Source organism: Misgurnus anguillicaudatus, chromosome 7 (assembly GCF_027580225.2).
Source record: "Misgurnus anguillicaudatus chromosome 7, ASM2758022v2, whole genome shotgun sequence".
In the NCBI taxonomy this organism is placed as follows: domain Eukaryota; kingdom Metazoa; phylum Chordata; class Actinopteri; order Cypriniformes; family Cobitidae; genus Misgurnus; species Misgurnus anguillicaudatus.
In genome coordinates this window covers 22,904,453-22,930,329 of record NC_073343.2, presented here as the reverse complement: position 1 = coordinate 22,930,329, position 25,877 = coordinate 22,904,453, and the positions used below count along the sequence as shown (strand labels likewise).

Genomic DNA, 25,877 nt, shown 5'->3' with positions numbered 1-25,877 from the left:
CTTTAGTTAAATTAAGATATTTAAGTCATTTTTAAAAGCATAATTTATAAATAAACATCACTGGTGTGCATCTTGAAACACAACACTCGCACTGATATGTCAGAGCAAGTGGTTTTCGATCAAGACAACACCAACATTTAAAGGACAAGTTCAGTATTTTACACTTAAAGCCCTGTTTTCAGATTGTTTATGATGAAATAGAACGTTTTTGACTGAAATTTCGACATATGCGGCTGCCCCAAGAATTTTCGGGTGTTTGTTGTTTCACCTCCCACCTCTACAATGTGTGTATAGGTGCACTGGAACAATCCTTCCTAAAATGCATTAAACTTTTGTTTACACAGACGTGAAACTCACCGAGTGGTCAGGGGTGTTCACTGATATGCTCACACAAAAATCGCTGCAAAAGATGCTTTCGAACAGCTGTTTTCGTTGTAAACTTGTGGACCTATTTTTCCAAACGCCGCACACCCGTATATTCTTCCGTTGAGAGCTTGAATAATAAACACTCCAGCCCAGTTGGTGGCGATAATCCACCTTTGCCAATTGCCAGAATACAAACAAAGTTCCCGGCGGCGGAGTAATACCGTACCTCACAGCACATCTAATACAAGTCAATGGAGTTGGACAAAAACTACGATAAAACCTGTTGGAAAGCAACTTTTGCAGCGATTTTTGTGTGAGCACATCAGTGAACACCCCTGACCACTCAGTGAGTTTCACGTCTAGTAAACGAAACTTTAATGGATTTAGGAAGGATTGTTCCTGTGCACCTACACAGCCATTATAGAGGTGGGAGGTGATAAAACAAACACCCGAAAATTCTTGGGGCAGCATCATATGTCCAAATTTCAGTCAAAACCGTTCTATTTCATCATAAACAATCTGAAAACAGGGCTTTAAGTGTAAAATACTGAACTTGTCCTTTAAGTTAGTCTGGGACTAGGCTTAAGCCCTGTCTGGGAAACTGCTCCTATTAATTCATTAGATAGCAAAATATCTTTTTTTAAAACAAATTTTTACATTTTTAATAAACTGCCACCATAGTCATTTTATTAGATGTATGATGCAAACTCCACTCATGTAAACACAGGTGTAGTTTAACTACTGTAAAGAGTAGACTAGCGCTAGACAATTGAGAACCAGATGCTTTTGAAGCACCTTAAAAACATTTTATGTCTCTCCCTTCTGGAGACTCTCCAGTCCGGAGATTATTTTAAGAACTTGGCCTCGTCTCTTTTGTCGAAGTGCCTTCAAGTCTTGGTCTCGATTTAGGTGGTCTTGACTACAACACTTTCACTCAGTAATAAATTGTGATAGATTATAACATAATGACGCTTTCTAAACCATTTAAAACTTATTACTGGAAACAGTGACTGTAGCAGAAGTCCATCCATATCCCATGATGCTCTTTTCCTGTTATAACACACACACACCGTAAACAGAATGTTACTGATGTGATATGAAATCCAAGACGAATGAAAAGAGTTATGTAAGCTTTAATGCAAGATTAAACATACAGAAGCAGCAGGGACAAATTTCAGGATCTATTTGCAAGAAAGTTATCAAAAGAACTAAAGCGAATACAAAATATAATAGCAAAAACCGTCCAAACGCACATTCTAGTTGAACTTAATACAAGCTGAAGAAATATAATACTACAGTTTCATCACTGAGAAACTGGGGTTCTTCTAAAACAATACAAATGTGTATTCATATCTTTTTCCTAATCTGATTCCACGCTTTAAGTAATGGTATTAGATTGGTGTCATAAATATTAGCTGCAGCCTTTTAAGTCATCAGGCATTAATCCCTGTGGACTTCAAATAGTGAGTGACCTCATAAAAAGTCTGTCCTCCCCTGAAAGAAAATAAGAGCCTGACCATTTACTTGACTGTCTGCATATAGTACATCTTGCAGACCATCTCTTAAAATGCTTTAGTGTAGGAATGTTGCCATACTGCCAAAAGTAAATCTGGGTTGGAGAATGTTATTTATGGTGATGTGCTCCTGAGCTGCACCTGCACAGAGGTGACATTAATCTGCCTGTCGGCAAACGATTGAAATGCCAAAAAAACAAAGCTCTCTTAAACACATAAAACTGTAGTTTTATGTGCTACAAGGGACATACAGTGCGTTCTACTGTACATGCAGTATTGTCAGGAGCGGATCCAGGTTTCAACTTGCTTAAACGTTGGGAAACACTGATTATACATATTAAATAAAAAAACATACATTTATATAAATTACAAATAAATCACATGGATTAAGTCAGACATGATCACATTGTGTATATCATGCCAGTCAAAATGTCTGGAGGGCAAAGAGGAAATTAAGTGGAGCGATAAAGTTGTGGTACGTGGCATCACTTTTCTGCAGGAAGATCCGAACTGGCACGTTATCCTTGATAAGGCGGGGAAATTCGTGAGAGTGCGTGAGGTTCAGGAAGTGGATGTGATTATAGTGATGATGTTGAGGAATCCGAAAGGACTTAATTAGTAGAAATCAAGGCTGTGCCTCAGCGTTGACCTCCTTGTCATAGATGTAGCTCCCGACACCACCAGTGTTCACACCTGTAAATCCCAAATGACTTGAATTAGACTACTAATGACAAAAATCACATAAAATCACATTTAAGTAAATAAATAAATGAAGGTAGACATGATCTAATATTGCATGAATGCTAACTAATAAGGCACATATGTGAACACTCAACACCAATTTTCTATTGAGATAAAAGATAAAATACAAATGTCCCAAACTTAAAGGGATCTCATGTTGTTCTAAACCTGTATGAATTTCTTTTTTCTGATGAACACAAAAGAAGATATTTTGAAAAATGATGGTAAACAAACAGCATAGTGTCCATTGACTTCCATAGTAGGAAAAAATAAGTTTGAAGTATTGTGATAGATAAAGAAAATATTTTGATAAATAATGTTAAGCACACAGATGACGGTACCCATTAAATTCCATCATATTTTTAATTCCTACTATGGAAGTCAATGATCACTATATGCTGTGTGTTTACCATCATTTCTCAAAATATCTTCTTTTGTGTTCATCAGAAAAAAGAAATTCATACAGGTTTAAAACAACATGAGGACGAGTAAATGATGAAAGAATTTTCATTTTAAGGTGAACTATCCCTTTAACAATTTCATATCAAATCAAAATGGTCTCATGGCTCCCCCTAGAGTTAAAAATAATAAATCTCATACACAGTACCTTTTGGGCCGTAGAGAACAGCGTAACATGGTTTATGGCAGTAGGGCTGACCCTCATGCTAAAAAAAGATAAAAAAATATGCATTTATAAGCTTTTATTATAAGAAAAACATTTTGTTTAGAAGCATTACAGCAGTTAATTTTGTGATCTACTGTAAGCAGCTTTTGTTTCGCACTCACCTCTGCATGGCTGCCAGCTGCCAGCGTCTTACTGCACCTCTCACAGCGCAGGCACGGCCGATGCCAGTCTTTCCCCAGTGATGTCACCTTCTCAGCTGCCATAGGCAAGTAATAAGACGTGTCATTCTTCAAGCTCTACTGCATGTCTGTTATACAGCACATATCTTGCCATTATAAACAGAGGTCTACGGTTTGAGATGTACATACCGAAATAGACCTTCTTGTTGCATCTGGGACACATATTGGCTTCTCCAGAGAAAGTAGTGATGCTTCCAGCTGCACAAAACGCATTACGCACTGTTAAGTTTAAATGTCACACTGCAAAGCATTTTATTCATAAAGGACAATGCAGTAGTAAGTAGGGCTGGGCAATTTTTTAAATATTTTTTTATTAATCTTTTTTTAACGTGGTCGATTCAAAATCGATTCTCAAAGGCCACAAATCAAATTTTTTTTAAATGAAATAACCTGATCCAGTTTGATCAAGGAATGCGACTGTTCTGACTTTTTTCAGCATACATTTTTCATCTTGCATCAAAATTGTATTGTATTTAACATAATTGTATGCATTTAAAAATTAGAGATGGTTTCTGTTTTAATGTACACAAGTGTACCTAAAATAAAGAAGTGTAATATACAGGTTTGTGGCTCTTAATTTCTTTTTATTAATTACCCACTTGTAAACTTACGTTCACTGTTCTTTTTTATAAATATAGTATTTCTATTAAATCTATATTTATTGAGTTGAATCAAGCATAAAAATCGACCCGAGAACCGGAATCGAAAATCAAACAGAGAATCGAAATCGAATCGATCTGGAACATCTGAATCGATACCCAGCCCTAGTAGTAAGTAACACAAATATCTGGTTAAAAGAACTGGATAAGGATGAAATGCTAAATTATATCTATAAATATTACTGCAATATTACTGCAGTTTTGTCTTGTAGATTAGCCATGTAGATAAGACCCCCAACATAAACCCCCAAAAGTGTCATCAAAACCCAGACGCTGTGGTGATATAAGACGTTTTTAGATGAGATCATCCACTCGGCAGCATTACAGATTCACCCCGACCAGGAATATAAGTAGTTTTACCTTTAGATGGTGGTCTGGAAGAAGCTGGAACCAACTTCTCCTGAGGTTTGGGTGCAGAGTCCACAGTGGATGTTGGTGAATTGTTGGCCGGAGCCTCATATACATAAGAGCCCGCACCTCCAATGTTTACACCTAGATATAAACAAGAATATCATCAAGATGTCTCACCACCAATGAAAAACATACAAATGTGTTTTACAGACAGATATCTTTATTTTTTACAATAACTGTTAAATAAGGAAACATTTATACCCAACAGAGGGCGCCCTTTAAATTTGTTCTGTAGTTTACTAAATTACATTTTAAAGTGTATATTGAATACCCGAGATGAATACAATGAACATAATCCATTTATTGTATTAACCAAATAAATGTTCATTCCATGACTGACTTTCCAATATGACTCTGATCATGATTTCACATTTGGTTACATCAGCACCTCTCACCTTTTGGCCCAAAGAGGGCAGCATAACATGGCTTGTGGCAGTATGGTTTCCCACCATGCTGTGAGGAAACAAAAGAAAAGGCATGGTCAATATTTTAACATTTAATCCTAAGAAAAACGAATAGATAATATAGAAATAGATTGTCTTTAGTTCACAACCATCTTTCATATTGGAGACTCTATTAGTAAAAAGTTATGTATTTGCACAAACTGTATCCCTTGTCACCATCCAGTAAACTTCCCTTTCTTGATAACATTTGCAGTAGTTACTAGGACACAGTCTATGTTGATGTGTAAAACATTAAAAGTATGTTGTGTGTCTGCGCTTGTACATGAGCTATGGAAGACAGGCCATACTTTAATGGCAGGCCCTCCCGGAGACCTTCGGTTCAGGGCCAGCGGCGGTAAAGGGTTGCCATGGGAACCGTCAGAGGGCAGCCGTGGGACCGTTACTGCATATGGCAGAATAAAGGAACGGAAGAGAACAGCGGCCTCATGCCACCAGTTCAAAGGAATGCAAAGGAACAGATATGTAATGAGTCCTATTCTCCAGCAAAGCTTTACAGACATGGTCAAAAAAAGACCATGATTGAAAAACATGATGCGTGCTAAGAGGTCCGGCAGTCTACTCAGGGCTCCAAGGTGACACTACAGAGGGAATATTAGTACTTCGCCAACATCTCGTCTCGCATAGCCAGATTTTAACCATTTATATGTTCCAATACCGCTCATAGACAATAAGTAGTAAACTGACAAATTTCTCTTTTATATTAATGGCATGAATGGCAAATTCACATTTGAGAGTTTTTATACGCAACTCTCTAAAGCACTTTGTTTCCCAGACAGCAGATAAAAACCTGTGCACCTTGAAAGCCAGATAATCAAATTGAAGCCTGCCGTCTGGAGTATGCTATTGCCGTTTTATGTGTGCAATATGCATTAGACATGAAAGGTAAGTGGGCGTGATGTCTGAGGCTGTGACTACCCACATCTATCAGCTCCCATTTAAGTTAAGAGTACATTTCCCTACCCACACTTTTCCCAGACAATACAACCCAATATCCCCATTCCTGTTAAACCTTTACAACTTTATACCAGAAAAACAAAGATACTTAGGATCATCACCTTATGTACAGCGATGATCTTGAAAACTTCAACCATTATGGCTGTTGCAATACTATCACTAATATTAAGAGATCTTTTAAAGGGGCCATGGCATGAAAATCTGACTATTTCCATGTTTAAGTGCTATGATTGGGTCCCCAGTGCTTCAATCAACCTTGAAAATGTGAAAAAGGTCAACCCAGTAACATAGTTTTGGTAAACCATTCTCTACAAGCACATGAGAAAATAGGTCGTTGAAATTTGGCTCTCCTTATGATGTCAAAAGGAGCTCTTACTATAATAATACTGCCCCTTAATCTGCACTATCCAATTACAGCACTGCCATTTAGTGCAAAGAAAAGGAGAGAGAGAAAATAATTCAGAGTTTCAATTGCAACAAACCACTCATTTGCATTTAAAAGGACACACCCAAAACGGCACATCAGTGTTTTTTATGGGATTTTAGGGAATATAGTTCTACTTTTTTATCGCTTAAAAAATCGCCACATTTTATTTTGTGCCACCATTCTTACTCGTGTAACTACTCATGTAACAATCTTTAAATAGGGAAAACATGGAAGTGTTTGGTGGCTTCTAAATGTATCCCTGTTTGGATCCTAAGGAATGAATGGGGCTAAATGCTAACACATTCACAACGTGCTGTACAAAGATTAAGTGCATGCATTGAAAAAAGATAGGTATGTATTAATTTGTCTAAGTTGAGGTTAAAACATAGTAAAATATTGAAAAACGGTGGTGTTTTCCTTTAAAACCGTCTGTGTCTTAATGTCAATCAAACAATAATAAAAAATTAACATATATTAATATTGATTTTGACTTTTTTGTGTGTGCCAAATCTATTAGTTTTAAATTTTAAGGTGGATGCAGTGATTTTGTTTATGAACCTTAAAAAATCTAACAGAATTTAAAAAACTTTGGTGACTCTTTCAATAATAATAAACATACATTTGCATAAAGCATCTGTATTTGTCAATGCCCATGTTGATTAGAGTATTAAAAACTTAAAAAGTGTTAAATTAACCCTGGAGAACCCAGAGGTCAAATTTGGCCAATGTTAATTGCTGCTCATAAAAGGGTTTTTGGGTTCTCCAGGGTTAAGGTAAATATAGAATAGATAAAGATGTGCGATTAAGTTGCGATTAATCACGGGTTAACTCATCACAATCAAGCAATTAATCTAAATTAAATATTTTCATCTATTGACAGCCCTGATACACACACACCCACACACGCGAGCGCGCGCACACATATTTTTTCCAATGCAACAGTCAACCTATAATCTTAAAGGTAGTGATGCACCGATGTATCGGCTGCCGATATTTATCGGCCGATTTTTGATGAATTTGAAACCATCGGCATATCGGCAATAGCACGAGAAAGGCCGATACCGATTGTTTATTAATTAACTGCATAAAGAAATCCATTATATGTAAAAAATGAGTTAATTTTGTTTATCAAATAAATGCTGAATAGCAAAAACCACCTTTGAGGTTGTCATGCTGTCTTATTATATTTGTTTTAGCTTAATTTGTGCCTCTCTTATTATGTTGGTCAGTTGAATGATAATTAGATCCAATCCATGTTCAGTAAAAATTATTTGATGCAGAAATAAACTAGCTAATAGACCAACTGTATAGTATTGTACAAGTGTTTAATATCGGTATCGGCATCGGTATCGGCCAGAAGTTGTCTGTTTAAATCGGCATCGGTATCGGCCCAAACAAATCCTATCGGTGCATCCCTACTTAAAGGTTATAGTAAGAGAGATCCCTAATAATTTGGCTCTAAAACATCCAATTCAAATGTAGTTGGTCACAGTGTGATGTAACAGGATGTTATGCGGGTCATGCAGAATCAGTGCAGTCACACAAACAGTACACTGGACATGCACAACATTCAGCACATCAATAAAGAGAATCAATCTGGGACTTCAAACATTTCATTATGTTGCATTTCACACAGATGTCTGAAACAGTGACCACGTTTACATGCACCCTCATAATGCGATTATAATTGGATTTTGACAATATTGTGATTATACTTTACCTCATGTAAACACAATACTTGATCAAATAACGGGATTAAACTCATAATTGCATCAAGTATAATCGTATTAAAACAGGTGGCGTATGCCATGTAAACACTTTAAATTGCACTAACTGACGTGCGCGTTTTAGTCACGCACCTTAAAAAGCGCAAATTAAACAAGCAGTCTGCCTTAAAGGAATATTCCATTTTCTTAAAAGAAAAATCCAGATAATTTACTCACCACCATGTCATCCAAATGTTGATGTCTTTCTTTGTTCAGTCGAGAAGAAATTATGTTTTTGAGGAAAACATTGCAGGATTTTTCTCATTTTAATGGACTTTAATAGAGCCCAACATTTAATACTTAACTCAACACTTAACAGTTTTTTTCAACAGAGTTTCAAAGGTCTATAAACGATCCCAAACGAGGCATAAGGGTCTTATCTAGCGAAACGATTGTCATTTTTGACAAGAAAAAAAATCCACTTTTAAACCACAACTTCTCGTCTAGATCCGGTCCAGCGCGACCTAACGTAAATGCATAGGGAGGTCACGTGTTACATATATAAAACGCACATTTGCGGACCATTGTAAACAATAAACTGACACAAAGACATTAATTAGTATCAGTTGACATACAACAATGTAGGAACGGTCCTCTTTCAACACATTTGTAAACACTGGGGTGGAGTTTCGCGTTCGTCCTCTGTGACCTCTTGACGTCATGACGTATTGCGTGGGGTCACGCTGCCGCATCACGACCGGATCTAGACGAGAAGTTGTGGTTTAAAAAGTGTATATTTTTTATTTTTCTTGTCAAAAATGACAATCGTTTCGCTAGATGGGACCCTTGTGCCTCGTTCGGGATCCCCCAGAGTCCCTTGAAACTTCGCTGAAAAAAACTGTCAAGTGTTGAGCCAAGTACCAAATGCTGGGCTCCACCAAAGTCCACTAAAATGAGAAAAATCCTGCAGTGTTTCCCCAAAAAAACACAACTTCTTCTCGACCGAACAAAGAAAGACATCAACATTTTGGATGACATGGTGGTGAGTAAATTATCTGGATTTTTCTTTTAAGAAAATGGAACATTCCTTCAAACCAGAAACAGTGCTTGTAAGGGTTTATACGCTGCTGTCACGTTATTTGATCTGACATAATATTTCTGTTTTCATGATGGCACCGAATAACAAAATACATCCATAATAACACGTTTGTCATTTAAAACCGTGGACAGTATATGGGAGTTCATCATTTGTGCTCTGCATTGGGCTATTTTCTGAATAATCCGAAAATAAAAACTGCTTGTAAACAGGAGTGGTTAGCTCCAGTCATGTACTGCAATTAAGTCCTTACTCTGATTATTGCAAATAATTGCATTATTGCTGTACATGTAAACGTAGTCAGTGAGAAAGGTTGTGTGTGGCATACTACAAGAATGTGCAAGCAAGACATCAACACATAACACCAATGACATGTGCTTTAGTCCTAATGCTGGAGTAGTACTCTTTAAACAGAACTGCTGACCTTCTGATGGAAACGTTCAATGTCATAAAGTCAATACTCAGCTGTTGGGAGTTTGAGTTTCCCCTCTTACACAGCAAAGAAAGGTAGTGTTTGATCTGTAGCTTTCATTATCTCACCTCAGCATGGCTGCCTGCTGACAGGGTCTTACTGCAGCGCTCACACTTCAGACAGAACTTGTGCCAATCCTTTCCCAATGATGTCACTTTCTCAGCTGGAAGGCAAGCAGAAGGAGAGGAAAACAATTATGAACTAGATTTTGACACTTTCTGAAGGTGTTTGACACCAAAAGTGGAATGGATTTTAGTGCGTTGCTATAGTGTGGTTACATCAAAAGAGCCCACCTTCAAATCTCTATATGAAATTATTTAGATTAAGCATGACTCGAGTTCTTTCCTTTTTCTTTGCCTGTTGTGTTAACCACTAGGTGAATATTGCTTAAGTCTGATCACTTTAACTCTTTTTCTGCCATTGACGAATTCTCATCAATTAAGAGGAAACATTTGCATAAACATTTGCATAAAAAGTGTTCCTAATTAAATTTTATGTTAATCTGCAATCCACTAGATGACACTTACCCAATTTATAAAAAAACGAAGCCAAAACGTTATTTACTAATTTTAAACTCTGTGTATGTTTTGATAATCATTCTGAGTGTAAACAAAAGTGTAATTATTTCTGCTTTTTGCTAAAAAAAAATAGTATTTTCAAAGAAAAACATACATATTCAGGAGTTTATAAGGAGATAAAATATATATATAGAATAGTTTTTTTTCCCTGCTTGTTTGTTTGAAAGCAGAGGGTCTGTTCTTTCATTTGATATATTTGTATGTTTATATATTTTTAGGAGAAACATTTCCTGGAAGGTATTTTGTGAAACGTTTGTGAAAACCACAAAAAAAAGCTGTCAAATTAAAAATAAAAGAAACATTAGAGACATAATTTCTGTCAATAGCAGAAAACTATGCACTTGGATTAAATGCCAGAGCTGATTAGTCAATTTTCTTAAAAAAATCCATAATTTACTCACCACCATGTCATTCAAAATGTAGATGTCTTTCTTTGTTCAGTCGAGAAGAAATTATGTTTTTTGAGGAAAACATTCCAGGATTTTTCTCATTTTAATGGACTTTAATGGACCCAAACATTTAACAGTTTTAATGCAGTGCAAAATTGCAAAGAACTTTAAACGATCCCAAACGAGGCATAAGGGTCTTATCTAAACGATTGTCATTTTTGGCAAGAAAAATAAAAAAGCACTTTTAATCCACAACTTCTCATCCTCCTCCAGTCGTGTGACGAGCCAGCTTGACCTCACGTAATACGTCATCACATGAAGAGGTCACGGATGACATATGCAAAACTACGCCCCATTGTTTACAAGTGTGGAGAAAGAGGACCGTTCCGACGTTGTTGTATGTCAAATGATACTAACAAATGTCTTTGTGTCAGTTTACTGTTTAAAATGGTCCGCAAATGTGTGTTTCATATATGTAACACGTGACCTTTCCACTGGCACATCACACAACCAGAGGAAGATAAGAAGTTGTGGTTTAAAAGTGCATTTTTTTATTTTTCTTGCCAAACATGACAATCGTTTCGTTAGATAAGACCCTTATGCCTTGTTTGAGATCGTTTAGAGTCCTTTGCATTAAAACTGTTAAGTGTTGGGGTCCATTAAAGTCCATTAAAATGAGAAAAATCCTGGACTGTTTTCCTCAAAAAACATAATTTCTTCTGGACTGAACAAAGAAAGACATCAACAGTTTGGATGACATAGTGGTGAGTAAATTATCTGGATTTTATTTTTTAAGAAAATGGACTAATCCTGTTATATCAAAGGTTTGTTTAACGGTCCAATGAGTTTTAGCGGCATCAAGTTGTGAGATTGTGAATTGCAACCAACGGCTCAGTCCACAGCTCACCCCTTCCTTTCAAAACACAGTGGGTGTCCCAATTCACGGGCTGCATCCTTCGAAGGCCCCCAAATCAGCCTTCATTTCCCCTGAAACCAAAGATCCATAATTGGGTCGTTCACAGCCTTGGCTATCCCAAGATTCAATGTGCACCTGAACTGTAGTAAACTAAAAGTGTAGATTTTGCAAATTAAAGGTCCTTGTCACTGTTTTACTATTATAAATGATGGTTTAGTGATGTGAAATAATATAATTGCTGCATATTGTGCATGTTGCATTTCATTTTTGGTTATTTCTAAGGTTGGTACATTTTATATACGGTTGGGTAGTTTAATCTGCATCAATGTTGTACTAGGTCTATAAAGCAAATCATGTCGTGTCTCGTATTGTGATAATACAGTGTTTGTGGACACACTGCAGTGGACCAGCCCCTAACATTTCTGATCCTTAAACTATGGGAATAAGATACCGCACTGTGGTGATGTGATGTAAATCTGATGCCAATTTTATTGCTGTACTTTCCCCTCATCCCGTATCTTGGAAGCGGCAGCTCCTGATTAGTAATGAATGTGCCATGGAATAACATTATGACACTTCCTGTCTGAAAACCCAAGTGTCTAAAAAAGGAAAGAATGCTGTGCATTTCTTTAAAGGTTAAAGCAAAGAACCTCTCCTGCCTCAACGTCAACAGTTGTCTTAACATATTATTATTAATGGTGGCTTTATACTGTATAGTTTTCATAGCTTCATGATTTGTGTTTTAGTCTGGGAATTTGTATTCTGGCAGGCAATGAGATCATTTCACATTGTGAAAATGGCCCAGTTTTTTGTAAGCTCATGGTGGTTTCTTCTATAGCTGAGATGTGTTGATGTGCAAGACAATGAAATGCTGTGGCAGGGGGATAATTTTAGCTGGAAAGTGATGACAACTAACAAAGACACCTCTCAAACCCACTTCTCCATTTCCCCTCCTGTACCATTTCTATAGGAGGGCCCCGCTAGGCTTCTCCAGACCTAATAATACTCCTTCAAATTATACATGCGAGTCTCCATACAATGAGTTGTCCCTGCTGAGACAACTCTCCTGTTGAAGGAGGAAACACCTTTTCTTATCAGAACTGGGCATAATCGGTCAGGGAGAACAAACGGTTTCCTTCTGCTCCCTCCTCCTCCTTCGCTTTTCCGTCTGGAAAAGTATTGTTTTCATTCTTTCAGTCCTACTGCCCTCTCAGTTCATCTCTTGGGAGGTCTATGTCTGGGTAACAGAGATCACTTTCATACCAAGAAGAGGAGATTTATACAGCCAAGTGTATAGTTGTGCAAAATAATATTCTTCCAGAGACAAACAAAAAGCTCCCACACAGAGATGAACCATTTGAAAAGTACATGTGGGTAGGGCTGGACCAGAATATTTAAATATTCGTTCCGTGGGCTGACATTCGATTTTCAGTTTTGAGATTTGAATATATATATATAAATATTTTACAGCGTTAATGCAGAGCTTTTGCCAAGCAGGAAGTGCGCTTCACGCTCTCGCTCTATAGGTGCCGCAGAGATACCAACATCCATAGCCAACAGCCACCAAACGCCACCAGTGGAAGAGATCGCCTCAAACGGAAAGCGCGCTTCCTGCTTTGGCATTCACGCTAATCGTGTTGTAAATAACGTTCAGTTTCTTGCAAAAACTGATTGATTTGCTTCACAAAACGTCAATATGTCACACGGAGTTATGGGGGATTACTTTTGTATTGGATATATATGCTTTAGCTCTTAAAGTGTGCGGATCGGTTGACTTGCATGACGGAGCACTGGGGTTTCTGCAAAATATCTTCTTTATTGTTCTGCTGATGAAATAAACATATTGGATGGTGTAAGTGTTATAAATAAACTTACAGTTTGTTGAACTTCGTTCATTTATTTTCGTTGTTTTATTTAAATAGCATACCCTTTACGTTGTCAGTAATTACTGTGCTGCTAATTTCTGATACGGGAGTGTTTGTTTGCTAGAAAAATGTTAGGCTAACTTATTAAAAGTATTGGTCTTGTGTTTTGTTTCACTAATGCTGTTCTCGCAAAACGCGTGACAGGCACGCCGCTTCCGGCTTGCGCTGTTCTGTAGTGTTTTTAAAGTTTATCAATTCTAAACGTGTCACATGTCCATATTGCACGAATAAAAAGGCACTACACTCCCCTGGGTCCCCAGCAACACATCCGTCACATAATAAAACTGTAGATAGACACACACACACACACACACACACACACACACACACACACACACACACACAGAGATTCCTGCCTTTATTAAAGAGAAAAATATGTTCAGCCCCTCCTTCCAAAGCTTCGAATATTCGATTTGATTTCTACTAGAGCTAGAGCTGTCTGAAATTTAAATTTAACGTATTCATGAATATCAGTCATGTGAACTTTTACGTCATCTGCTTTTTATCCGCCATTTTGAGTACCTACCGAGTACCAGTAGGGTACTGACAAGCATTAGCTAGCTTGCTACAATTTACGAATTTCTTATCTTTTACCGTCTATGATTCATACAGATACAGTAAATGGCTACGAAAAACAACATTTCGCACCTTGACTGTGAAAAAATATCGTTAGGGCGTGATCCCTACTTGATCCCTGACGTGTTCTTCCAGCCGCTGTCCGCTGCTACTGAACTACCATGATTTTTACAACACTAAGGCGGCGCGACACAACATGAAACTTTTCTACACATGACCGCAAGCATTGAGAACATTGTTTGTGTACACAGAGTTTACTAAAAAGAAAGGTTTTGAACTGACTTTGGTTGTTTTGGTGTCCACTCGCCGTCTTTGCCAGACATAAAGAATCGATCTCCGAATGCGAATGACGGAATCTCATATGAGGCTCCTTTTTTAACTAGAAGATCAATATCCATACATTTATATGGAACTATGCTTTAGGACCTATATCTTTACTCTCCTCTCTCCTTACGTCGCATTCGGAGATCGATACCTCTTGACAGGCAAGATGGCGGTGAGCGGACACCAAAACAGACAAAGTCAGTTGTTCAAAACCCTCCTTCCAGTAAACTCTGTGTACACAAACAATGTTCTCATGTGTAGAGATCCATGTGACACTTCGAGCAAATCATCATATTGTGTCGAGCCTTCTTAGTGTTGCAAAAATAGCGATTTTGATGCTCATTATATATTGAAGGCATAGCTTCTAGTTCTTTTGCGACCACTTCAGGCACTCAAAATAGCAGAAGACAAGTTTGAGATGTGAGTGACGTCAGCTGATATTCATGAATAGGAATGTTTACCTGTCCAAAACTCACCACCATGCATTATTAAAAATGAAGGTTCTTTGTTGTGCTGCTTGGTTCCATAAAGCAGCGGTTCCCAACCTGTACTTGTATACATCGAATTGAGCCCAATCCTGTACATCAAGGGTTTTCAGCCAATCAGTCATTCCTAAACTGCTGTCAAAAAGTAAAGGGTCTTGGGCTGTAAATGAAAGCTATGTAAACAAATATCTACAGCTAGGTTTCTCCAACCTAAATATTTCAACAACCTTGCTGGAGTCAGGGTTATGTTCCAATAGAGTCTGCAGGACTACACAGTCCCTTAATCCGTTATAAACCATACACAATCACCGGAGAGATATCCCTAACAGCACTATGATATTATACATCCCTGTGGGTGGGGGGTTATCCAACCAGAGAGGAAAGATGCTTCACCAGTCAGGGTTTCATTAGGTGTCCTGTTACCCTGGATAAGAGGCCTAGATGCACCGAGAACCATAATGGATGTTTTGTAAGATTATATGCAAGGTTACGATGCCTCACATCGTCCGGCTCTGATGAGCAAGGACAGAGGTTATAGTGCGATATGTACACCTGATCGCAGATCATCAGCTCTGCTTTTTGTTATGAGCTGTGAAGGGTAATCTCTTTAGTTTTCTCCTTTATTGTTGCTAAATGTCTAGAATGTCCTGCTGGTGGAGGTAACATCTTCCATCAGCATTAAGACCTTTGCTTATACGTTTGCCTGTGATTCACCCCACAGCTTCACCCAAACACTAAGTGAACTGATCCAAGAACACCATAGAGGTTCAGTTTAATGGGCTGTGTCCAGGCACAAAAGGACTGTAAATGAAACCTTGTGCGTTGATGTGAGATTAAAAGCACCTTCGCGTGAGTGCGCTTATGCCACCTCAGCAGAAGATGCAGGCTTGGATGTGGGCTAATAGTGTTGTCAGCTCTCATTTCCAAGGTACTGTAGATGAAAACAAATCACTCTCTCTACCAAACAAGGTCATGGAAGATTGAATTAAATCAACATTAATAAGCGAGATTTATCAAATTGATTTCATAAGACTCTCCGCAAAATATCATGTCCAAATTAAGTGGCACTCATAGCATCTTACTCCATGAGAAACCCATCTCTATCTTAAGAAAGGAATAATACACTCAAATATACCCTCTTTTCAGCTGAACATAAACAATTTTAGATTTTAATGCCATCATGTTATTTATATTGCGTATGGGGGTCAACATTGCGAAGCTACAAAAAGCACTTACATCCATCATTGAAGTAATACAAATGACTCCAGTGGTTTGATAAATGTCTGGTTGGCTTGTACAGTTAAAAGAAACAAACTTTAAGTCATGACTTACAATCTTCAACTGCACTGTAGCTCTTTAATCTTAGAGTTTAGTTCCAGCCGGAATTATTTTTTAAGCAATTCCCAAGAGCTCTACTGGTAGGTTTGGGTTTGTTTGTTTGTTTGATGGTTAAACTTTGCAGTACAGTGGTCATCCGTCTTAAGACTATGTTTACACTGTCAGTGGAAATCTAGTTTTTGTGGATATACGATTGAAATCTGATATTTTCAGAAAGTGTAAAGTGAAAAGTATTAAAAAAGATCACATGAAATCAAATTTTTCCAACGCAGTTTCAAGCTACATTCATGTTATACCTTTCTGCTCATCCATTTCAGTCTAAATGCTCTAATTGATTTTGCATAGCTTTTTTAGTTACATTATGTTCTCATATCCTGTAAAGCACAAACTTTATTGGAAAAACAAAGTTTCAAATAGCTCTAGCGGTACATTGACGCCACACGAACATTGCATGAAGTCAAACACATTTATATGCATTGATGCATAATACAAGGATGGATAGATGAAGGATCATGAATAGATAGATATCCACACAATATATAAACAATATCCACCTTTAGTATATAGATAGAATTTGATTGAATTATTTGCTTTTAACAAAATTTTCTAGCAGGTGTAACAGCAAACCCTGTTTGTTACAATTAACCCCACCTAAGGGGTAAGTTGTAACGTTTGCACTCCTGTCCGTTTCGGTGTAATTGTACAATAACGGTAGGTTCCACAAACAAACTTTAAGTGTTCATTTGTAGCAGAGATGTGTGTGTTGATTGTGTAAAAAAAAGACAAATTTAACTTAAATATTTTTTTAAAGATAGAACCAAAGTCAAAAAGTGTTAGGTTGTGCCCCGCTCTCCCCTACATTAAAGAGCAACTATGGTCTGATTAAGGATTTAACATTTCCTTTGGTGTGTAAATCCGAAGGTATAGAGACATCCGTATATGTGCGCCGTCCGCATGACATAATTTTCGTCATCAGGAGGGTCTGCGGTTGTCCGCGCGCGGCCCAAAATTTGAGACCGGACAGACAGTGCACGTACGGACCGCGTACAATAGCGCATGCGCTTGAAAATATTGAGACAGGACACTCCACTACAAACAATTATACAATAGACAGCATTTGCACACACACTATTGTTATTTTTCTTTCATTATTACTTCTTCCAAGAACAGAAACCATAGAGCATTTTCGTCACCATAATGTTTGATTCCTGATCTTTGTTTTCTTGTTGTTTGTTCTAAAGTGTGTTTGCAATGGTGGATCGGCTACTTTTCTTCACCTATCCTAAATGTTTTAATGTGCTGTAAATGTCGCCAAATCAGTGCTGCCCTGACGGCCTGGTAGAGTAATAATTTGAATAAGAAATCATTTGTATTACGTACATGTCGAACACGGCCATTCGCACGTAGCCACGATGAGTATACGTTGAAAGCTGGGCTCACTTAAGGCCGCAGTATACTATTTTGTGTACCGTGGCCTTAAGGGTGTGTTAGTACATGTTAACTATATGCAAAAAGTTATCCCAATGACCCAAGTTATTGTTTCCAATGTCTTTTCTTGGACTACAACAAACACATGGATTGTAGGCAACAGTTTACTTCCTGGGCCAGTTGACGTGGACACGACGGTCATTATCATTATCTTGGCCAGGGCTCCTTCGCAAAAGAGACTTGTTCTCAAAGGATTTCCATGGTTAAATAAAGGTTAAATAAAATAAATAAAAAATATCATAATTAACTTCCTTTCAGCACTGCATTGTGGACGAATCTTTCAAACATGGTAAGGAGCGTCACAGTTCCAGCTGACATCAGAGGTATTCAGGTCAATCAATGTAAAGATTAGATGGTCAATCAGGGACACAGCACTTTTCAGATTGATGAATTTTGTACAAAATCAAAGGAGGAAGGCAGGAGCTACAAAAACGTACGTATGTGGAAAATAATGTGTTTTTTAACCACAAACCATGCAAACACATTGTATACCAAATACACAAAATAACGTTTTTAGCAAATAGGTGAAATAGGTGCACTTTAAAAACAGGCAATGTGTAAAATGAAAAGTATGCATACATGCACAAACCTACAGGCAGGATAAATACCTGTAGCATTGTGTGCGAGAAGTACTTTTTTTTTATTTGGCGACACATCTCCTTGCATGCGCCTCGAAAGACCTCTGCATGGGCACTGAGAGAGCAAGGGGTGGATGCACTGCCACTTACTATGAAAGTACAAAAATTACTTGTTCACTTGATATGAGTGGATTATTTTAGATGTTTCTCCGCCACACTTAGTCTAACATGCAGGAGTGCAGAGTTAGCCACGCCCACTTATTTACATTACACGGAATGCACGGAATAGAAGTGCGTGTTATGTCTGTGTTACGTTTATTTCATGGTAAAGGAATATGCTGTCACACCGCCCAGTCCTAGGTCGATGTTAGCATGAATCCCCCCAAAAAACATGTTTAAAATGACATAAGGATGAAGAATCATGATGGAAAAATAGAGGCTGAAAATTTCTACATTCTTTAAGGAAATTGCAGCCCATAATTAGGCTATAATCGCTGACAAATTAAACAGAGAAACAAATGTATGCTCTACTCAAAAAAGTAGGGTTTTTAGCATGCTGACCCTGCCTTAAGCAAAGTCTGAGATGTGTAATCACAGATAAACAGCATTAGCTTTAACAACATTTAACCAGCTGAACACCCTACGGGTTCCGAATTGCATCCTCAACAACATCCAAAATCCTTCTTAAATAATGGATTTCATTAGGAATGAAAGAGCGGAACATTGAAAGGTCAGTATAAATAAACATCTACTTAGTGAGTGACAACTGGCTACTCTAAACTATCCATGCAAGTCCTAGTGAGATCATACTCAAATGCAATGTGCAATGACATGCATTACATAATGTATCTGAACACTTGAAAAACGATTTAAATGCAAAGACAAAAGATCTGTTTCCAATATTGCAAATATTATTATGGACCCATCTGTTCAAAGCACTAGTACAGTAGCAACTGTATCCTCCTGCATGGAAGAACAAAATGCACGCCATCTGGGTCCAGCATGGCATTTCGCTTAAAGTCACTGATTACAGTTCAACCCGCCAGCTTTGCACCTGAGGGTCCCGCAGGCCATAGCCAACTATGTATGCTTAAACAATGAGCTGAAATGGGGGTAAAGGCACCTCAAATGCAGACAAATACACTTCCCGGCTCCAGGAAGTGGGGAAATGATTGCTGCCGTTTGTTCCCATGATCCTCCGCTTTTTCAAACTATAAATAGCACACATGCTCTGGGAGCGAATGATGTTAAAGAACACAGTTAATGACCCTTCTGCTTCATGATGGCAAACAGTGCCGTGCACCGCCAGATTATGTCCGTAACCGTCTACTCCTGTGCTGCAATTCCTTCTCCAAACAAGTCTCAAATTGTCGTCTGATTGCAAGCTTGGATTTCCAATTTGCACTGGCCTGTGAACTTCTATACAGTAGTGCGGAAAAGGATGGGTGTGGTTGTAGGGCTTTGCTGCACAGATGTGGGCCTGCTGTTCTGATGTCTGTATTTTCAGTCTAGCACGGATTTCTCCCGCTACAAATTAAGCAACCTCATGATTTTCTAGCCTGATTAAGAGCTGCATGTGCATGTGCTACTGCAATGCCCACGGCTGTCAGTACAAATCAATGCTGCCTCATGCACCGCTAAGCTTCCCTGCAGATAATGATACACTCATGATGCACACAGCTAATCAGTGCTAGTAAATTTTAAGTAGCGGTTGACCAATATGTTTTTCCGATACTGGCACCGTTACAAAGCAGGGTAAGCTTTATATCTGGCCACTTTATAACAAAATGCTTAGTTAAAATTTGAAATAAAAAGTAATTATCCATTTAAACATTTGGCAGATGCTTTTATCCACAGCGATGTTATGGAAGGAAAATGCGATATGGGAAAACAATAATACTTTGAGTTACTGCAAACCGTCGTGATAGGCACAATGCGCATAACGATCTATTGCTAAGCTTACAGTAGATTGTAAAACAGATACCAAAAGCAATGACATCTTTCTGGTAAGCAGATGTTTAAAAGGACATTCCACTTTTTTAAAAAATATGCTAATTTTTCAGCTCCCCTAGAGTTAAACATTTGATTTTTACCGTTTGAAATCTATTCAGCTTCTCCCCGGGTCTGGTGCTAACACTTTTAGCATAGCTTAGCACAATCCATTGAATCTGATTAGATAAAAAATAACCAAAGAGTTTTGATATTTTTCCTATTTAAAACTTAACTCTTCTGTAGTTCCATCGTGTATTAAGACAGACAGAAAATTCAAAGTTTCAATTTTCTAGGCAGAAATGGCTAGAAACTATACTCTCAAACTGGCGTAATAATCAGTGACTTTGCTGAAGTAACATGGCTGCAGCAGGCGTAGTGATATAACGCACTGCCCGAAAATAGTCCCCTTGGTTACTTTCAATGGCAGGGGATTATTTTCAATGCTAAAAGTACAAAACGGTAAGAATCAAATGTTTAACACTAGGGGAGCTTGAAAATGAGCAGATTTTCAAAAAAGTGGAATGTCCCTTTAATATTTGGCCATTTTGAAATGATGAACATGTAATTCTCAACGGTCAGGATGCTCAAACAATCAAAGTTTTAAAGGGCCACACTGTTTACAAATTTTGATTTAAAACACACAAAACATATAAACAATCCAAACAAACTCATTTCATATACGTATCTCAAGGTAGAGCAAATATAGGGAGATAAACAAACAGTACATTACAAGTTTACAAGTCTTTGGTAAAAATAATTAGATTAATATCAGTTTAAGGACAAGTCACATGACGTGCTCTTACATAACGGCTCAGGTAACACAAAAGGCAAAAGACTCGTAACTATGGTGGAGGTTCATGCCTGCTAGGAATCCTGACCCCCATTCTGACTCCCAAGATTACACAATGCCCCTTAAAGCAGAATGCAGGAACTCAAGAAGCAGCATTATATAACAGATTCTGCAAATTTAAACAGCTTGTGGGGTAGCCATGCAGAAAACACGCAATGGGTGCAGACAGTGTACGCGAGACAGAGAGAGAGAGAGAAAGATGGGCACAAACGACTGTGAGGCTAAGAACAAAAGGGAACTCTCTGTATCTAGTACCCATACATACAATAATGTTTGTGTAAAGTACATGAAAGCAAAGCAAGCATGGGGACAAGTAATGTTTCCATTGCTAAAACCAAAGGAAAACATGATGGAGATGCCATCTCTCCTTTCGATGTGACTGGCATTGTAAGAAAGAAAGCATTCTTTACTTCTGTTCAGAAATGAGTACAGGCCCTGAAGGGACAGCGGCAAATAAAAGGTAAGATGGAGAGAAGGGAAAGAGGCAAAATTCCTGTGTCATCATGGATTGGCGTCATTCCCTCTTCTGTTAGATTTGATACAATGCTGTTTGCTATTAATAAGAGATGACATGTTTTCATTCATATAAACTTTTAAAATTTGTTTACAGGGTTTACCAACAATGCTGCCTTTGTTTTCAATTTAACATGCAATGCCTCCAAGTGTATTTTTCCAATTTCATCTATTGTGAATTAAAGTGTGAGAAAAGGGAAACTTGATTTCATTCTGAAAAGTAGTTAAAGCTTTTTACAGTTCCAAAAAAAAAATCACAGCATCTGCTTACAGCTGTTCAATAAATGAATCAACGGTTGAGCTGAAAGTTTGAAGATTTTCCACTCAATACGGTGGCTTACCACTTAAGTCTGAAACAGGATATAGTCAGAAAGGAATTTACAGGAACACACGCACTGACTCCCACAAACTCAATTTGGAAAAAACGTCACTCTGGAGCCACAGACTTTGCAACCAAAACTGATTTGGTAATATTTTTTACATTTTATTTCAATATAACTACATTTTAATCCATTCAATTAAATTCAAGCATAAAACCATTAATCCTGGTTTCCATTTAATTCTCTTGACTGAAGGCTTGGATATATAACCTTCACTTTTCAAACATTCCACCTAGTGACATTTACATATTCAGAGGCACCGCTGAAGAGGACCAAAATAGGAGTTTTGAACCGCGCCCCTGCTCGTCCACAGCTGGATGGAATGTACTTTGGCTTCAACTTATGCCTAATAAAAGAACAGTCACTTGCATCCTCCTGACCAACTCCCTTATGACGTACACAGAGGTCTGAGGTGAGACCCTATATTGTTCTTTTTTAGTACTATGACATCACGGACCACTTTACGTGTTAACAATAAAGCACCGATCCAAATCCTAATTTACACTCAATAAAATATGTTTAAATACATCAAACTTTTGTCTCCCTTGCAACCTGTGTTCATAAACACTTGTAGAGGTGATATCTGCAATTATCCATGCATCGTTTTGCTTACCATTTCTTTGCCCTCGTGAAATAAGACAGTTGGTACAACTGATCTCTCAGGGTCATAGATAGGAGGGAAAGTACAATGCTAAATGCAGATAGCCAAAAGCAACGAAGCGTGTAATTGGTGCATACTTAGGATAGGGAGATAAATAGGCTTATCAACTTTCAAAAGTGCTTCCCTTATCTTTCGTTCTTGACGTTAAGGTTGTGCATCCCATCAGCTACAGTATTTTAGTGCACATTTATCTGTCACTTAGTATAACTAGCCAAATTAGGCAGATGCCAACATGGACAGGTTGTGAGACACCCTTGTCCTGTAAGCAAATTATTTTTTGGCTGTGCATGTTAGAGACTTTGAAATATATATAAAATTGTCTATTTTTCATTCTCTCTCTGTCGCATACTCTACTGGGGCGGTTCCCAGACAGGGATTAGACTAGTCCAGGGCTCCAGACTGCCACCAAATGGTGGCATTTTGCCAACAAAATTTGAGATTGTGCCACTGAATTTTACATCCAGTCGCACATGTGAGACCAGTAATTTGACCTTTTTTTGTGATGTGATACTGAATTTGAAACAGCACATTGTACTTTCTGCATCTATCATTAAAGTATTTATTAGTAATACAGTGGAAATTAGTAGTAATGTGAATATTTGGTTAGCATGTTGATTTACTGTGTGTGCCCCTAAATTTTCTGGTTGCGCCCCTAAAATTGTCATTTGGGGGCCACTGTGCTCCTAGTAAAGAAAGTTAGTCTGGAGCCCTGTAGTAAAATAAATGTAAGAGCTGTCCAAACTAAAAACAACTAGCACTGACATATCTTAAAATACATCAGTGCCATTTGTATTTCCTCAAAATGCACACATGCAAGTAATGTTTTTAGTAAGGCATGTTTGTTAAAACTAGTACAGGGCTCAACGCAAAAAAAAATGTATACAGCTGGATCAGGCCAGTGGTTAAGGTTTTCATTGGCCCCGCCAAAATTTTCACTTGCCCCAATAAAAAAAGTCAGTGTCACATATTTAAAAATAATAATTCAAAATTCAAATATAATTGTATACATATACAACAGACATGTTCCAACGAAAAAAGGCTCCCAACTGTTTTGCTTTAATGGTAAACTGACAGCCAACTGTGCAAAATATTGCATTGTTTCTTTTATCGTGTTTTACCCAAATAAATGTCTGCTTCCAATATGTTAAATAATATACATTGATAAAAAAATATTTTAGTGACTGAGGGTGAAGCACTAGCCCGATCGGGAAAGTGACAATACTTTTTACTGGCCTGAACGTCTCTCACGCTTGCCCCGGGCCACTGGGCAGTCCTTTATGTTGAGCCCTGTACTAATACTTCCTTATTAAACTAAGGCCTAAGATAATCCCTGTCCGGGAAACCACACCTATGTCCCCATCTATTAGGGATGCACTGATATATCAGCTTATAATCGGTATCAGGGGTTAAAAGCATTTTTCCTGACTATTGGCCATTGGACATTGGCCGATTGTTTAAAAACAGTGATGTAGATTGTATCTGCTCTAAGAAAGAGCGAGAAAATGCATCAGATCTCATGCTGTGTGATTATTTTGAATTGGGTCACAATGACAGAATTGCAGTTTGTACGCTCTGCGCTTCTAGGATTTCGTGACACAAAACTGTCTGTATCAATTGGTAACGGTAGATGTGATTCTAAGTAATTGAATATTAGTATCTGCACACACATTTTGTATCTGTGCATCACTAGAATCTACAGAAATATTTGAATTCATGGACATCTTTGCTTACTTTTGCTTGATGAACAGTTTTGGTACTCTGATGGGTCACCTCTTGATGTCCAATGTTAAATCTGGGTCCTGAAGCAGAACCACACTAAAATAACAGATGTCTCAATCCAACCACTGACACGACGCCAATGCAAAGAGCTGCATAGTACGCTTTAAAATAACACCATCTCGTACTATTGATTTAAAACCTCCAGACAGCTTTAGTATTTGTGTCATGGCTTTTATGTTGACACAGATTAATACAACATAAATATAAGAGCTAAATAACCATCTCAGTTTACACCACAGCACTGATGCACTGATGAAAAACCTTATAAATATGAGAGCAGGGATGATAAGGTCAAGTGGGAAAGAGGCTATTCAAGCGCTTAAATGCTATGAATTGTATATATTGAACAAAAGTTAATACTGGGCAGAAAATGGATATAAATAAAAAGAGAAGCAATGTGATTGGTTCCCCAGACAGAGAAAGAGAGAGAGTCACAGAAAGAGCCATGTGCTTTATTATGAAAGAAAACATCCAAGTCTATAAAAGCAAATTGACTTTGACCTTAAAGTCTTCATTATAGAGTTAGAAATAACTCATCTAGTGAAAATAGGGGAATGTAAAGAAATTCTAGCCTAACTACAGACAGCTGTATTATTACTGTACATAAGTGGGCAAGGCAATTTTCGTTTTATAAACGGGCTGTAATTTCACAAAACAGTATTTAAGTGTAAAGCTAACATTTAAATATTTCCTTTATTTACTTTAGTATGCAATCACGCAGTAAAGCAAATAGATAACGTTACCTATTTTGACAACTGATTCGTGTTGGTGAGAACGTAATTTGCATGCACATAAACTTATTTTGCGATATATCGTAAACACGGTTCTGTGTAACTCCAGTTTCGACTTCCTAAATCTGTGTTTTTCCACAAACAAACAAACAATCGTTTTCTTGCTAATACAGCGTGGCTGTAATTTATTACGTCAAAACGTAACGCTTACGTTCATTTAAACGGAGTAATTTAGAGGTAAATATAAAACAAACTTACCAAAATAGACGGTCTTTTCGCATTTAGGACACTTTGAGGCCATCGTCTTTTATTTAACGTTTTTTAGGATAAAATGAATTTCAAACGGGATCCTCTTCAGTCAGCTGCAGGTTTCTCCTCCACGCGCGCAAGTCGACCAATGGCTGAGAAATACGGGAGCATCTCACGCAAAGCACGCGAAGCGTATTTGAACAGCCCCGCCTTCTTTCGCAGGTTTGTGTTGAAGCGCTTTCTCTCTGCGCTAATCGTATTGGTCGCGCTACTGGTCAGTCAGTCACAAGTAGGCGGTGCCGTCTGCATCTGTCTAGCTACTGCCACTGGCTCTTCCTTTTCACATCCTTCAACGGGAATGCGAAAGGCGTCCAACAATAGCGCCTTTCACTTCTTATGAATAGGGATTCTTCAGCACATGCCAGACCGTTACCAGTGGAAATAAGAGCGA

General features: G+C 37.9%; 1 protein-coding gene across 1 annotated transcript; it reads right to left on the bottom strand.

Moving 5' to 3' along the window:
• Positions 1 to 1,483: 1,483 nt before the first annotated feature.
• Positions 1,484 to 25,627, bottom strand: LOC129417896 (cysteine-rich protein 2). Its single transcript, XM_055172772.2, has 8 exons — positions 25,436 to 25,627; positions 9,743 to 9,837; positions 4,951 to 5,008; positions 4,505 to 4,636; positions 3,615 to 3,683; positions 3,408 to 3,502; positions 3,229 to 3,286; positions 1,484 to 2,573 (listed from the first exon to the last, which is right to left on the bottom strand). Exons 1-8 carry the CDS (start codon positions 25,476 to 25,478, stop codon positions 2,506 to 2,508), a joined length of 618 nt encoding a protein of 205 aa, XP_055028747.2. The 5' UTR covers positions 25,479 to 25,627; the 3' UTR covers positions 1,484 to 2,505.
• Between the last annotated feature and the right edge of the window lie 250 nt (positions 25,628 to 25,877).